Below are 16,182 nucleotides of genomic sequence, written 5' to 3'. Positions count from 1 at the left end.
TCTCTAGTATCTCCAGAGGCAGTTGGATTTTTGTCAGCTGTTGGGGTGTTTATTATCTTGATGCTGCTCCTTTTTCTCTATATTAATAAGAAGTTCTGTTTTGAAAATGTTGGCGGGTTTCCAGATCTTGGTTCAGGATACAGTACAAGGAAGAACTCACAGGATAAAATTTGTAAGTATCATCACTGCTTTTCTTGTTTGTTCTTTTTATCTAGACCATTCTGTTATTTTTTTTAAACATATATTGTAAGGTTGGTTTTGACATACTATAAAGTAACATTCGAGCCACTTTTCTGTGAGAGTAAAAAAAAAATCTATTGAGTAAATTATGTTCAATTATCTTTCTGTTATTCATGAATTGCTAATATACCACATAAAGATGAATTGCATGCTATCAGAAAACCACGTTTTTATTTTTCACACATAAGGTATGCTTTTGAGCCTGTAGTATGAGTAGATATGCTTTAAGAAGGAAGTATCTTTCTGCTCTTTACAGCTTTAATCTTACTGTCCAAGTGACTCTCTGGAGAGCTTTCCCCCATATTCCCCTAGAAGGCTTTGAAAAGTATTCACCCTTTTTCTTTACCTCCTATTGAATTCTCAGCTGATGGATAATTTTATTATTTGGAGAAAGTGGTTTGGAGAAAGTAGAGAAAGTGTACAGATAAAGTCTGGTTGTAAAAATTAGTGTTCCTTTCCCTCTGCTGGTACCATAGGCATTATATCACTTTTTGTCACTTAAAACTACAAGAGACTAGAAGACACGAGGGCTGTAATCTTGTTCTTTCTTCCATGAAAATTATTCCGTGGAGTTAATTCTTTCATATTATGATAAAATTTCTTTATTAGCTCTTTCCAAAGATTGGCTTATATAATTTATATAAATATATTATATATTATATATATAAATGATAGCAGAAGCAAGCTGAGAATTATAAAGGCGAGGTGTTACTTTAGAACAGTATTTCAGAGCATTAGCAGAAAAACCTTGCTCTTCTTGTTTATGTTGAAGAGATGTTTTTCTTTTATTTCTGGTAATTAAAAAGTGATAGCATCATTTATAAAAATCTATGGGTTGTTGAATTACATCTGTAACTTCTGCATCAGGGAAGAGTAGTACTTTTGTGATTTTGTTTGAAGTTTAGCATTTCTCATACTTTACTCTTGCTTCTTGATCATTTGTGTAGAGTTGAACTGGTTATAGGTATCTCTTTGGGCAGCCTCCAGGAATCCCCTTGTTCACCTTATCTGGTTTTTCTCTGGTCTAATAACCCCTTTACACTCTTAAAAATTATTGAAGACTCCAAAGAACCTTTGTTTATGTGAGTTATATCTATTGTTAAAGTACCATATTAGAAGTTAAAACTGAGAACATTTAAAAATATTCTTAACAATTACTGGTCTTAAAAAAACTTGTGATGAGCACTGGGTGTTACATTAAGTGATGGATCACTAAAATTTGACTCCTGAGACCAGTAGTACCCTATATGTTAACTAACTAGAATGTAAATAAGAACTTGGAACAAAAAAAAAATCCACAGAAACCCGAATAAGCCTATTACATACATGTTAAAAATAAGTAACAGTTTTTTTAACTTAAACAACTTTGTATTTTTTACTCCCCGCCCCCCCACCAAAAATGGTGAGAAGAGTGCCATTGTTTTATATTTTCTACAAACCCCTTTAATGACTGACAAAGAAGAACCAGCTGTTATTCTCATGTCTGCTTCTGCATTCAATCTGTCATATAGCCTCTGGAAAACTCCAGTGTTCATTTATGAGCAAATGAAAGTAAAAAAGTTAAACATCCCCTCACTGTTACTATAAAAATAGTTTTGACCTTGAAGATCCTTTGGAAAGGTTTTGGGAACCTTCGTACTTTCTCTGAGCCTTTTTTTTTTTTTTTCCACTTATGAAATAAGAAGAATAATATTTACCTCCTAGAGTTACTGTGAGAACAGGTATGATACAACTTGTAAATCACAATGCCTTGCACTGTGCCACTCGGCAGATGTTGACCCCCTGCTCTTTTTTCTATCCTGACCTCTGCATAGATTGCTCATTTTCTCTTTAATAGTTGTCTTAATTTGAAATGATATTGGTAGTTTGTTAGTAATATAGGGTAGTTCCCCTACATAGACTATTAATAAATAAACCAAAGTCCATAATAAAAATCCTTTTTATACTTCTTCTTGCAGGTATAGAATAAAAAACCAATAGTATTTGAGGGGAAAATATTGTTTTGCGGCTGGTATGATAGCTATGGAGAGGGAAAAAATGTCATTACATGTAAGCCAAGTGGTTTGATTTTTTTTTTTTTTTTGGAAGAGTTTTTGCCTCAACGTATTTCTTTCAATGCATAATGCATTTACAGAAAGATTAAAAACCACAATGCAAAATAATAATATCAAGCTCATGAGTAACAACATTTAAGTACATTTTAAATTCAAATTCCTAAGCGGTTGATATTTTGAGAAGAGAAAATTCCATTATTGCATCTGTTAGGAATAAGGAATTAGAAAATGGCATTTTTCAAAACTTTCCAGCAGAATCTGCCTTCAGTGTCTTCTCTGGTGGACACAATCAGTAATGCTGTAGAAGATTTAACCACTGCTGTTGGGGAAGTCAGCTATGCTTTAACTGACTCGGTTGCTGAACAGGTAACAAGTATGATCAATGGCTTTCGCCCAGAAGAAGAAAGCTCTGCAGCAGCAGAAGCAGAAGTAGCAGAGACCCCTCAACAAGCAAGTACCAGGTCACCAGAACTCCCCAAAGACACTAACTGTCAGAAAACAGAGTCCAGTTTAGAGCACAGAGCGAATCGAATCAGTTGCTACAATACTTCAGTTTCACAAAAGCAAGATCACAGAATGAATGAAGAAAGAGGATTCAAACATATTAATGACAAGCGACAGACTCTATCAAAATATCAAGAAAGCAATAATGCTGGTGGTGATTCTTTGTTAAAAGGTCCCCTGAGTGATGGTGGGACATCAGTTATCAAACAGAATGCAAGGGCTGGATCTGATTGTCAAGAACTTGAACATCCTGACAGATGTAAAAAAATTGGATTAGGAATGCCCAATAAGGGTAAGAGTGACTTAAAAGAGGTAAGATATCAAGAAATGAAAGAAGATCATTTAAAGAAAGCTGAAAAACATATTAAAAGTAAAGGATCTAAAGGGAGTGAGTGGTCAGGAAAGGAGTGTTCTCCAGAAGATATTTTGGCAAGCAACAGACATAGGATACAGAAACCCATTAGGAAAGAAGGCATACATCCAGCACCATCAGCTGATTCTGAAGAGAAGTTACACGGAAAAACCAAAGAACAGGAAAGTCCAGCAATGTGCTACAAATTTAAAGGAGACATAAAAACAAAGAAAAATGAAGCCATTTCTGCCCACAAAGGAACAGCAAAGAGTAAAGATGAAAAGTATTCTAAGATAATACCAGGAAAAGGTGAGGTCTCCTAGTGTGGATTTGAGTGATAAACTTTTCTCTTAATTTTTTAAATTAAGAAAACATCCAAATTTCTAAACTTTCCTATACAAACCTATCTAATTTAAGGATTTTCTTGAATCCTCTTACCGGGAGACACTTTTAAGGTCATTTATTTTTTTTCTGACCATCATTTTGAAAGCAATCACGTTCTTTGTACACTAAGTTAAGTATTGGCCCTGGTCCCTGCATTATTTGGCCAGTTTTTCAGTGGCTCTAATTTTTCTTAATGATTGTTTATTCACCAACCAGAAACCCCATAATTTTAAGTAGTGCACATTCTCTAGTTGGAGTGTATTTAGTGTGCTGTAGTTGAATTTAAAATTTTCTATTTTTGTAACTAACCCCTGAGACCTTTATACTGTGTTTCCCTTGGAATCTATCCCAACAAGAATCTGTATCAAGTGTTTTTTATTTTTCCTTTAAAGCAATAGAATTTTATTTTATTCATTTATTTTATTTTATTTTATTTTTAAAGATTTTGTTTATTTAACAGAGAGAGATGACAAGTAGGCACAGAGAGAGAGAGAGAGAGAGAGGAAGCAGGCTCCCCGCCGAGCAGAGAGCCCGATGCGGGACTTGATCCCAGAACTCTGAGATCATGACCCGAGCCGAAGGCAGAGGCTCAACCCACTGAGCCACCCAGGCGCCCCAAAAGATTGTATTTATTTATTTGACAGGGAGATCCCAAGTAGGCAGAGAGTGGGGGGAAGCAGGATTCCTGTTGAGCAGAGAGCCAGATACGGGACTCGATCCCAGGCCCCTGGGACCATGACCTGAGCTGAAGGCAGAAGCTTTAACTAAACCACTGAGCCACCCAGGTACCCCTTATTCATTTATTTTTAAAGATTTTATTTATTCACTTGAGAGAGAGAGGGGGAGCAGGGGGAGGAGCAGAGGGAGAAGGACAAGCAGACTCTGTACTGAGCTCAGAGCCCGATGAGGGGCTCCTTCCTCTGACTCAGACCATGATCTGAATGGAAATCACACAAGTCAGACAGACGCTCAACTGACTGAGCCACCCAGGCGCCCCTAGAGTTTATTTTATTGAATAGCATGCTTCAGGATAGGTATCTATTCATTTAGCCACATATTAAGAATTTTACATCAGTTCTGTATCTATAATGAGTATATGTGAACAATGTATTATTTTTCATGAGTTCTTTATATAGAATTAAGATTCCAGCTAATCATTTACAGTTTTTAACAGCAGGATTTGTGACTGTTTTCAAAACATTGAGCCGGCAGTTAGTTGGTTTGGCTGCAGAATGGCTTTTACTGCTGGTGATTACTTCTGGAAATTCTTTTGGCCTTTTGATCAGATCAGCAACAAATGGAAATGACTAAAGTATACTAGCTTTTACTTAAAAATATGTATATCTGACATTTTTCTATACATTTAGATTCTCATAAAAATAACAAAAATCTGAGTGACAGTAGAAATGAGGAAGACTTTGAGTTCTGCTGTGTGAATACATATATAATGAGGATCTTCTATTTATCAATTATAGGAATGATTTTTAGATGATATCATAGAGGCTGATCCAGGGTGGATCGCCTAATTAAAAACGAAAGCCAGTTTTTGGAAATATGTCCCTTTTGGAGTCTTTTCAGTTATTAAGTTCAGTAGTTTTGGATGGCCTTAGTTTAGTTTTGTTAGCCTTATTAATTGAAGTAGCAAAAATAAAATAAAGTAGAATACATATGTTATTCAGAAAATAACAGAATAGGCAGTAGTCATAAGTGCTACATACATAGCAGTATACAGTTAATTTTGTTTTGATTTGTTTTCATTCAGAAGCATGCTCGTCCCTAAAAAACCCAAGTATTTCAGGCATTATAGATTATAGTCCAGACTAAACGTAAACATATTATGTTCTAGAAATCATTTGAAAATCATTTGACCTGTGGATTACTTCTTCATAGAGCTGAGCTGTAATGCTAATTAGTTAGTAGTAATCTAGGTATTACTAGTACCTGTGTTCTAGGTTCGTTCACAGAGCCTGTAGGGTATAGAAAGAGAAGGAAGAGTTCCCTTCCACAGTTCTGAATGCAGGACTGCCATAGGTAATATTTTGTAATAGGTGAAGTGGGATGGCAGAATTTCTAGTGAGCCCCCTCAGAGCTCTCCTGCTGCCAGAGACCACCACCGTGGTAGCCCACGAAGTGCTAAGCTCTCACCAGGGGGTCAGAGGGCCCCGGTTCTAGTCCAGATCTGCCGTCACCCCAGCGCCAACTAACGGCACTCTCTGCCATGATGGGAAAGTTCCAGGTATTCCTTGTGGTAACCACTAGCCACACGCACATACTAAACACTTGAAATGGAGCCAGCAGCACTGGGGAAACTGGGTTTTAAATTATTTTGTTTTAAATCAGATAGCTGCGTGTGGCTGGTGGCTACATACTGGGTTGTGCAGAATAGGACACTGGTTGTAGTTTTACCTCCTCGTGGCTTTTTCTCACTGATTTAAAAAGGAGGACCTACATAGTGACGTCCAAGTTCCCTTCGTTCTGACTCTAAACATACCATTTCTCTCCCATATTTTTAAATTACTTAGTCTGCGTCTCCCCACCTGAATTTCAGACCTTGATTCCTTTCTTGCAGATGATTTCAAGTGTTTATAAAGAAAAAAAAATCTCGACAGAACTAATAAATTCTACCTGCTGTGGTCTCTTTATCTTTCCAGAGTTGTTTTATTATTCTGAGAAGGCTCATATTAGGCTAAATGAACTTCAACATAGTGAAGTTTCAAAATTTTTACTTAAAAAAAATGTTAACAACTAGTTACTATTATACTAGTTAACTATTATTTTAAGAATCATACAAGTTTTATATGTCCTGAAAAATTTATTTGAAATTTAGTTATACTTACGTAAAATTTTCTTAGTAATTCTCCCTTTCACAGAAAATAAGTGTGTATCCTTCCCCATATTTTTGTATGTGCCTACGGGCATCCGCCACAAGTGTGTGTGTGTATATTGCATGTGGGGGGGGTGTTTAAATGAGAACATAGTATGCCTTCTGTGTCACAACCTTCTCTTTTCCCATAACGTAATGTTGTAGCTGCTGTACCCTGTGAGCACCTGTGAGTTCACCTTCTCATTTGTAGTGACTGCATACTCTGTTGTTGCCTGGATACATCACAGCGTTCTTAACTGAGGCCCAGCAATGGACGTTTAGATTATATTTTATTTTTGTTTTCTGCTATCTAGCACAGTGCAGTGAATTGTCTGAAATACGTATCCTTGCTCACCTGTTTTTAATTATTTTCTTAGGCCGAATTCTTGGAAGGAGTTGGTAAATTCCTAGAAATGAATACAGACTGTGCAGATTTAAAGTTTGATGTGTACTGCCAGATTGCTCTCTAGAAGAAGTGTACCAGTGATAGTTCTACCAGTAGTATATGTCTGCCCATTTCTCTGTTCTCCTAGAACTAAGCATTATCATTTTGAAAATTTGGACCCAGATGATAACTAAAATGTCTCTAGTCACATTCTAGTTTGAATCAGGTCCATATGCATTGGCGATACTTCTAAGTCTCTTTGTGTGCTACTGATCCTTTGAAAATAATTGTGTGAGATAACAAGTTCTGTTATCTCCTTTATCTGTAACTTGGCTGGAAAATCCCTGTGACGAACATTTTTTATAATTAGAATATATAAATTGATCTTTTTCTATTAAAAATATGAAAATCTAAAGCTTTGGGGCTTCTTAAATGAAAAAATTGTTTATTTAAAGTTGAAAATTTGCATTGGGTATGTATCTGTATATTCATGTGTATATGGATATACGTGACATATATCTCTCTGTGTGTATATGTATGTATGTATCAAATTTGTCATACTTTATTGTATTAAAATTTTGATTTGCTCTCCTGTCATTCCAAATAGATAATTCCTACATGGACAAAGATGAGCACGGTTCTTCCTCTGAGAGCGAAGACGAGGCACTGGGTAAATATCACGAGGCCTTGTCCAGAACACACAATTCCAGGCTACCATTGGCAGATTCAAGACAAAAGAACTATGCTTGGGAAACAAGACAAAAGTACAGTCCTCTGTCTGCAGAATATGATGGCTACAGTAGTGAAGCATCAATAGACGAAGGTAACACAGATGACTTATTTTATTTTTTTAGATCACACACTATAGTATTAGATTATTTGTACCCAAAATTCTAGCCATCTGTGGCTGTGTGATAAACAAGAGATAAACAGAGTCACATTTCTATGAATATAATTTAGCAAAATTCAGATCTTTGGACTGAAGCCAAAACCCCAAACCTCTAAAAGTAAAACACCAAAAAATTTACATACCATAGTAATTCTGTTTCTCTTTATACAATGTAAGAGTGAGGTAGAAGATGGTAGTCTGATGTTCTCTCACTTTGGAATCAGTCTCCAAACACCTGGCATAGGAACTGGCAGAGTCTAGGTCTCTTATAGTGTTAAACTTGACTCTGGTGTGTCAGTGTATGCTTTTTCATTCATTGTGGCCCCTAAACAGAAGCCATATACTTTATGTGGCACACAGCAGGAGAAATGGTGATCTGTTCTGTGGAGGAAGAAAGTGTCCAGGTTGGATTGAGAGCTCATACTGTATTACACTTTGCTTTAAGGGTGACTCTAGGAATTTTTAAGGATAACTTTGTCTCTAATTGATCTTTGCTTTATGTACTGACATTGACTTAAAACTTAGCCTATATACAAGATACATGTCCACTCTAACATGTTTTTACATCTTTCTATAAGGGAAATTAATTGCTATTAATTAAGGCATATTTATTTCCATGTTTTCTGTAGGTTGCTCACATGCTTGATAGAATGTATCCTATAATAATTACTCCTAGTAATTATTATCTTTATACTCAGGTATGAAGAAGGAAGCAGTATATCTTAGACAGCAATTTTTTATTACATCGAACACAAACTGTCCTTCATTTTATAGCCATGGTTTGTGTTTAAGGGTCTTATAACTATTGATTATGTAAAGTCTTACCCCAGCTCATAGAGTTGTCAAAGGAGCTAAGTCATCTTTTTGTTTTTTTAATTTGACTTAAGGCTAGCTAATGACTGAGGTATGTACCTCCTTTTTATTTCTACTAGGACACAATTTATAATAAGAAACTAATCAAATACTGAGTAATTACTATATAGGAAACTTATTATGAGGTGGTGGGGAAGAAATAAAAAATATTAGACTCTACACACAAAAATACCTTTCTAATACTAGAGAAAAAAAAACACGTGTTTACAAAGATAACCGAGTGATGTGAAGCAGTAAAGCCAGTCTCCAGCCCATGTCCACCCCTTCCACCGGCATGTTAATAGTAGAGCTGCAAGAGAATGGGCTTTGAACCTGATCCTTGTTTACATTCTGGCTCTGGAACTTAACATACTGACCTAACATATTAGCTACAAGCCTTGGGCAGGATAGTTAATGGTTTTCCGATTTGTTTCATTGTCTCTAAAATGTGGATCATACCTTCCTGATAGGGTTGTCATGAACATTACATGGTATATGTGGTAGTTTTTAGCAAAGTTCTGGCCCCTGTGGGCGAGTGACCAGTAAAAGGTCATTGTGGCTGAGGGTGTGGATACAGTGGTGGTGATGAGCGTGAGCGGCCGTGAACGAGGCCTGCACTTGTCATCTGTGACCCTGGATACTTTCCTTTTTGCAGCTTCAGTTTAGGGTTTTTATTTTTTCCTCCTCACTGCTTTTTCCCCCTCACTCCCTACACTTCTGTGCTGTCTTGATGGCTTCCCCATGGTTCTGTTATCATAGCAAGGCTCTAGTCTGGGAGAAGAGCAGAGAGGAGAGAAGCATAACCTCACTAGTTTTTTTTTTTTCTTGCTCTAAGCTCTAGAACTGGGGCCGATGTCCTGGAGTCACCTTTTCTTTTCATTTTACCTATATATTTGGGACCCATCTCTACTTTGCTACCGTTTCTACTCTCTATTAATTGATAAAGCACCCAGGCTAGAATGACTTTAGGCATTCCGAAATTAGATTTATTTCATAAACATTTGTCGAAAGCTTTCCTGTGCCATATTAGATACTGTGGATGTAAAGATGGATAAAACAAGCTTGTTTCAAAGAATCCACAGGCTAGAGGAGTAAGACCGTAGACAATATGTGTGATACAATATGGTAAGAGGTCTATTAGTTTCATGAACAAAGTGCTGTAGACATTCAGAGAAGGAGGTGACTCTGTTGTTTGGGAGGTGGGGAGATGGGGAAGTGTAATGTAGTCTTCACAGAGTAGGTGAACTGGACTTGAGTAAGAACTGTTTCAACAGCCATGGAATAGAGATTGCATGAAAGCAAATGAGAGTGTATTTTAGTGTCTTTAGCTTAGGATCTGTGTTTGGAGAATAGGAAGGTGATAGGTTTGAACACCATGTTCAGGAGTTTATTATCTTATAGGAAATACAGAGTCCTGTAAGATTTTTAAACTGGACGACATGGAACTTTTAGAAATGTATTTAAGAATATTTAACTATTGTAACGGAAAATGAATTGAGGTACTAGAGGTAAAAAGGACCAGTTAGATAAACAATGATGAGATCTTCATTGGAAGTGAGTTTGGAGACACAGATTTCATAGATTTTAAGATGGTCTCAATATATCTTGAATGATTGAATATGTGCAGTGAGTAAAGAATCAGGATTTTTAATTAGTTCAGAGTATTAGGGAAGTAAGTTTGTGTGGGAGGAGGTAATTCAGTCTCCATCATGCTGAATCAGAAATGTCTGGAACATCCAGATGGAGATGGATTTCCTTATTATTAAAATGCTGTCATTGAGCTTTAGGATGGAGAGATGACCAAGTGATAATGTAGGAAAACAGTAGAATAGGAGAATAGTTTTGTATCATATGTTATTGCTTATTGAAAAGTCAAAGCTGCTTTGAGCTCAAAATCGATTCAGTGAAATGGGGTAAGAAAAGAGAATTTGATTGGAGGGGGAGACTGATTCAGAGTTCATGGTCTTAGGTAAAAGTAATTTCGAGTGATAGTAAATTCTTGACATGCCCCCTCACAAAGATGCAGAAGTACATACAAGATTCTAACCACAGGATTCACCTTCACCTTCCAGCCCAGCAGTGGAAACCCTCCTCACATCTGTTTGGGAAGGGAAGGGATTTGGTGGTCGTTCTCTGTATAGCTAACTCAGCAGAAATACTGCTCACTGCCTGGCTGCTTGCCTAAGAGGACTGCTGAGTATAATTCTCTTGGTAGGATTTGGTTCACTTTTTTGAGGTACATGTAAAGGGATAGATGCAGTAGTTTGTGTTTCTCTTAATTGCTCTGACCTTTTATTGTGCATATTCTGCAAGTTTATAAGGATCAGAGTTAACTGAGGTGTAAGTTGAGATAACTATAAAGGGAACTACAAGGTAGAAAGGAAAATACTTTTAAATGTCCATTTTTTACATGACATACTATTACCTCATTAGTGCTGGTATAAGGAACCATTAGTTTATTTCTCAATACTGAATAATTCTAGTAGAGAAGCTTTGGAATACCCAGTGCTGGAAATACCTGTAAAATTAGAAAGGGTTAGGGAGGGCCTGGATAGGCCTAGGAGAGAACAATATAGAACTTTCTGACAGGGTAGTAAGAACTACCATATTGAGCTCCTATTGCGTACCTGACTGTTAGTTTCTGTCCACACCATACTACTTAATCTTCACTGCAAATCATTGTGGTAGATAAGATTATCCCCATTTTGCACAAGTGAGAAGAGATTTTAGATGAAGTAGGTAATTTTTAACTTAAGGTCACATGGTAAGTTTTAAAAATTCTAGTTGTCAGGTCCACTGCAAACTGAATATGGTTTTAGCTTCTGTTAGGTCATCCCTGCTACTCTAGTATCCAAACAAGGTCTCTTTCATACATGATTAACCTCTTCAGTTGAGCCCTTTAGAACAGTTTATCTATATAAAGCTGAAATACAGATACTCTAGAAAAAGTAAGAAATGTGATGACATATTTGTTATCATGTTTTCTCCTCTAGGTGGCCATATTAATCTTCCATTTTTTTGAATTACAGAAGGAAAGGATATCTATAAGAAATTTTTCCAGGAAAAATAAACATTAAATAATATATCCAATTTCCCTTGTTCACAGTTTTAATTTTATCTTTGCTGTGTTGTTCTTAAAATTAAAGACATTTTCTGATAATCCTATTTTATTTTTAAAAAGGTTTCAGAGTTAAGTAGTAGGCTGTGGCTATCTTGTTCAAGAGTGATAACTAGAACCTCTGAAATTCCATTCATGCATTTCTATGTTAGATAGGAGAAGCCTATTAAAGATGACTTTATAAGTAAAGAACAAATTTAGTGTAAAATTATTAGAATGTCTGTTATTCATGACTTTTCATTTTTAGTTCACCACAGAGATTACCAAGCTATATTTACATATTGTGGCATAGCTATAGAACTAGAACCATATGTTGTGTTTTTAGGGTGAGTTAACTGAAAATGCTTTTTAAAATAATTTCCAGCCCCACTTATTTCTTTGGGGTATGTGGCCCAGACATATATATATACACACCTGTCATTCTCTTCCTTATGGCTGCTTCACAAGGTTCATGCTATTAATTTTGATGTTATATTAAAATTAGGAGCATTAAAACATATTGACTTATACATTTTATTTAAATGTTACTTTTAAAATAATTTAATACTCAACAAATTATGTATACTTTAGGTGCATTTTTAACTGCTTTATAAAGATTATTCTGTGAATTTTCACAATTTCTTTGTGAAGAAGGCAAATACAAAAAAATTCTGTCTGCATTTTCCAGATGCTTTTGTCACAGAAATGTTTCGTGTCTTAGAGCAGTGAAGGTCATATATATTACATGGTTTGTTCAGATTCTTGGTAAACTTTTTCTTTGATTTCAGGTTTTTGTTTATGTACATTTTTTCCTCTGAAGACAGAGAGACAGACTCTGTGTGTGTGTGTGTTTGTGTGTGTGTGTGTGTGTGTGTAGCTTTATATAGGGCCAGTTCGAAGAGAAATTAATATTAAAGACTTCTCCATCTTTGTGTTTTGAAGGTCTTTCTATGTGATGAGATCAGTCGCTTACAGTAGTATAGAATTTTTGTATTGTGCTACTTCTGCCGGCAGAAGTATAAGGTGCTATAAAGTGAGATGTCTTTGTGCAGTTCAGATAAATGTCCAGCCTGCTGTGTGTACAAGTTAGAAAAAGGTGTACATCATGGGTAGATAGCACCTATATAAGAAGAACCTTACAACCTCCAGTTGTAAGGTTTGACAAATCCCCAGGTAACTTTTTGCAGTGCACAAACTGCACAACCATACACAGGGCCCTGAGCACCTGTGTTTATACATTTCTAATATTAAAATGGTAGAATTTCTGTGTTTTCTGTGGTGAATCTATATTGATTGTTCACATTCCTTTTTTTTTTGTCCGAGATATTTGTCTGGTAGTAGGTAGTTAGAATGATAGAAATTAAATGGTAGTCTTTAAAGGTATCTTTGATTGATTACAAAACTGAAACCCAGAGACATGTGATTTTACTAAGATCATAAAATTCATTAATGGCAGAACTGAAGCTGTAAGTGTTTGTAACCAGAGATCAGGTCAATGCTTTTAAAAAAGGATTATTCAGACAAAGAGAAAACCAACAACAACAAAAAAGAGAAACAGATTCATAAATATAAAAAACAAAACTGTTGATTACCAGAAGGGAAGTGGGTAGGGAGATGGATGAAATAGGTGACAAATGTGACTCACAGTTTGAGTTTTGAGAAGCAAAAGGAGAAGAGGCCTAAATGGACGCAAACTTTTATCGGGCCACGGGGATTGACGCCGACAGTTGAATTAAAAAGACAGGGATAGGAGTTACATGTCATGTAGATACTCCTGCTTCATTCATGTTAAATAATTACTGAGCTGTTTCAAAGAGGTGAATACCAACTTAATTTAACAGCCTTTGGTGAAATGAAATTGAGGTTCTGTTTTAATTTTAGAATTCTGAAAAATCCCTCCTGTAAGCAATCTCAATGTGGGGCTCTCATTTTGAGAGCTCTCATTCCTGCCTGTAAGAAAATAAATTACATTAAAATCTCTGATGAATGAGTCAAAAATTACCTACTGAAGCTGAGAGGTATTTTGATGTCTTGGTGTATCTTTTTCCTTTTGTTTGATAAAGATAAATATTTTCTTAGAAAGTTTGGTTATATTTAAGTCTTTGAGGATTTCAGTAATGCTGTCAACTAAAACTAAGATAATTTAAATGGATTCTGAGAATTAGTATGGTAGTTATTTAAGGTCTAGTTAGTTATGAAGTCCTTTGCCTTTTACAGTTTATACTATCTTTTACTCATTGTGCCTTGTTTTAGTAGTTAAGGAAAGAACACTGTAAGGGAATTTGGTCACTGGTAACTTAGGAAATTCTTCTTTGAGTATAAATTTAATTAAGCATCAGCCATCCAGATAAAAAGTATTTACAAAATTTTTTATCTTTTAAAAATTTTTATAATGAATACCTTTTTCAAGATGATAGATTAAAATATTTTTGAAGTTTGAAAATCTGTATTTTGAGTATACTGGTAACAGGTTATTACAGTTCCATGAATAACATCAGCTGTAATAGAATGAATGATTATAGACTAAGCACTATTTTAAGCACTTTTTATAAATTAAGTCTTTTCACCCTCACAATTACCCTAAGACCCAGCTTTTGTTGGTGTCTCTATTTTCCTGAGAGGACACTGAAGCACAGTAAGGGTAAGTAACTTGTCTGGGGTTATATAATAAGGATGCAAGAGAGCCAGGATTCAAGTGTCAGAGCTAACGCACTGCACTTCTCCCCTGAAATACCTTGGATGATGTCCTGTGAGAAGATCTGCCTTTTTATGTAACTTTTATACCTAAACAAATTCTTTATTGCTGTTTTTAAAGTGTAAATAATACATGTTCATTATAGAAAAATAAGAAATTACACATGACAAAAAAGAATAACTACTCATATTTCCATCATGAGAATGCCATTGCTTCTATTTTTTGGTATCCTTTTATGGACATTTTTATTTGCATACGTATTTTTAAAATTAAAATGGGTTTCTTACATAGCGTTATAATCTGCTTTTGTTCCACTCAAAAATATCTTTTCTTGCCAACGTATGTACTTCACAACATCACATACACAAATTATACAATATATTATTACATGGGTATACCATATTATTCAGCAATTTTTAGTTGTGGATATTTAGTTGGTTTCTGATTTTTTTCCTGTGGATAAGGTTGCTCTTAATAATATCTTAAAATAATTTCTTTTCTGCCACGTTCTCTGACATTTTCTGTCTCTGATTCAAGATTCTGACTTGAATCTCAAAGGAGTTCTTTTCATTCTGTGCTTCTGTTCTTTGGGGCTTTTTTATTTGATTTTTTTTTTTATTTATATATTTGACAGAGAGACAGAAAGGGAACATAAGCAGGGGGAGTGGAGAGGGAGAGGGAGAAGCAGGCTTTCCACTGGGCAGGGAGCCTGAGTGGGGCTTATCCCAGGACCCTGGGATCATGACCTGAGCTGAAGGCAGACACTTAACAACTGAGCCACCAGGCTCCCCTGTGCTGCTGTTTTTAATAAGAGGTCAGGATGTGATTTGTGCATGTTTGTGCTTTGTACTCTGTAAATAAGTCAAGGTGCTGTACATTTGTGAGGACGTTATATGGACTCAGGTAACATTAAAAATATTTAACAAGTGGTATGAACTTGTATAAACTGACATATGAATAAAGAGTAAATAAATTGAATATATTTATTTGTTCTCTCACTAAATTAAAGTTCATCTATAATAAAACTAGTTACTGAAGGGTATTAAGTTGTAGCAAAAGCTATGAAATTATTCTAGTGATTTCAAAATTGTTTATTTTTAGAAATCATTGCGTGATCTTTGGTTTGCTGCTAAGACTAACTACATGAATATGCTTTTCTGAACCGTGATTTGACATTGGGAACTATTTCAAACTCATCCCGTTATTTTTCCATTCAATTTGTAGTCATTAGTTGACTTGCAGTGACAATAACTAGAAACTTTCTCAAATAGTAATAATTTTGTTCACAGTACAGAATCCTTTATCAGCGTCTGCTGAACTGACCAGTTAACATGAAAATGTTTTCTAACCTGCCATACTGGCAGGTGTCTTTGTATATTCACTGTCTCTAGTAACATCAAATGCAAAAAAAAGTAATTTATTAGAATTTCATATTAAATAAGTTTAGACTTAATGAGAGAAAGAGAAAGATAGAAAAAAAAAGTGGTGAACTTGGGCTCTGTTGTTGAGCTGCCCGGGCTTGATTCCTGACTATGCTAAAGTTTTCTTTTCTGGTAAATGGACATGATGATAATAAATATAATAACCAAAATAAGGTAATATTTATTTATAACAGTTCTATTCACTGAACAAATGATGGGTAAGATTAGCTGTTATTTTTATTGATAAAATTAATATTACTATGCTGACGTTAGCTGGACATTCAGTGATGAGTTTGTGAAACTCAGCACAGTATTAAAAAGGGGTTACCTGTCCAGGGCATCTTCCCAGTCTCAAATCTTCGAGCTTCCATGGTGTCCTGCCTTTACGGGATTGCTTGTGGTATTGCAGAGCCAGTCCTATAGAGTCTGTGGTTACTAGAAGGAGC

At 35.5% G+C, this 16,182-nt stretch overlaps 1 protein-coding gene across 4 annotated transcripts in view; it reads left to right on the top strand.

The window, feature by feature from the left end:
- The window catches only part of SYT14 (synaptotagmin 14), a 206,994-nt gene that overhangs the window by 68,809 nt on the left and 122,003 nt on the right, over positions 1-16,182 (top strand). For 2 of the 4 annotated variants that reach the window (XM_059146288.1, XM_059146287.1), the window contains exons 3-4: positions 8-172; positions 7,390-7,605. The exons of 1 other annotated variant lie outside the window; for it this stretch is intronic. In XM_059146288.1, coding sequence (XP_059002271.1) covers positions 8-172; positions 7,390-7,605 — 381 coding nt within the window. Of the gene's footprint in view, positions 1-7; positions 173-2,522; positions 3,460-7,389; positions 7,606-16,182 lie in introns of those variants that run through there. One more of the 4 variants, XM_059146286.1, reaches the window with a different exon arrangement.

The sequence above is a fragment of the Mustela lutreola genome, chromosome 14, assembly GCF_030435805.1.
Source record: "Mustela lutreola isolate mMusLut2 chromosome 14, mMusLut2.pri, whole genome shotgun sequence".
NCBI lineage: Eukaryota > Metazoa > Chordata > Mammalia > Carnivora > Mustelidae > Mustela > Mustela lutreola.
Note: the sequence above shows the minus strand (reverse complement) of the source record. Positions and strands in the feature narration are given on the sequence as shown.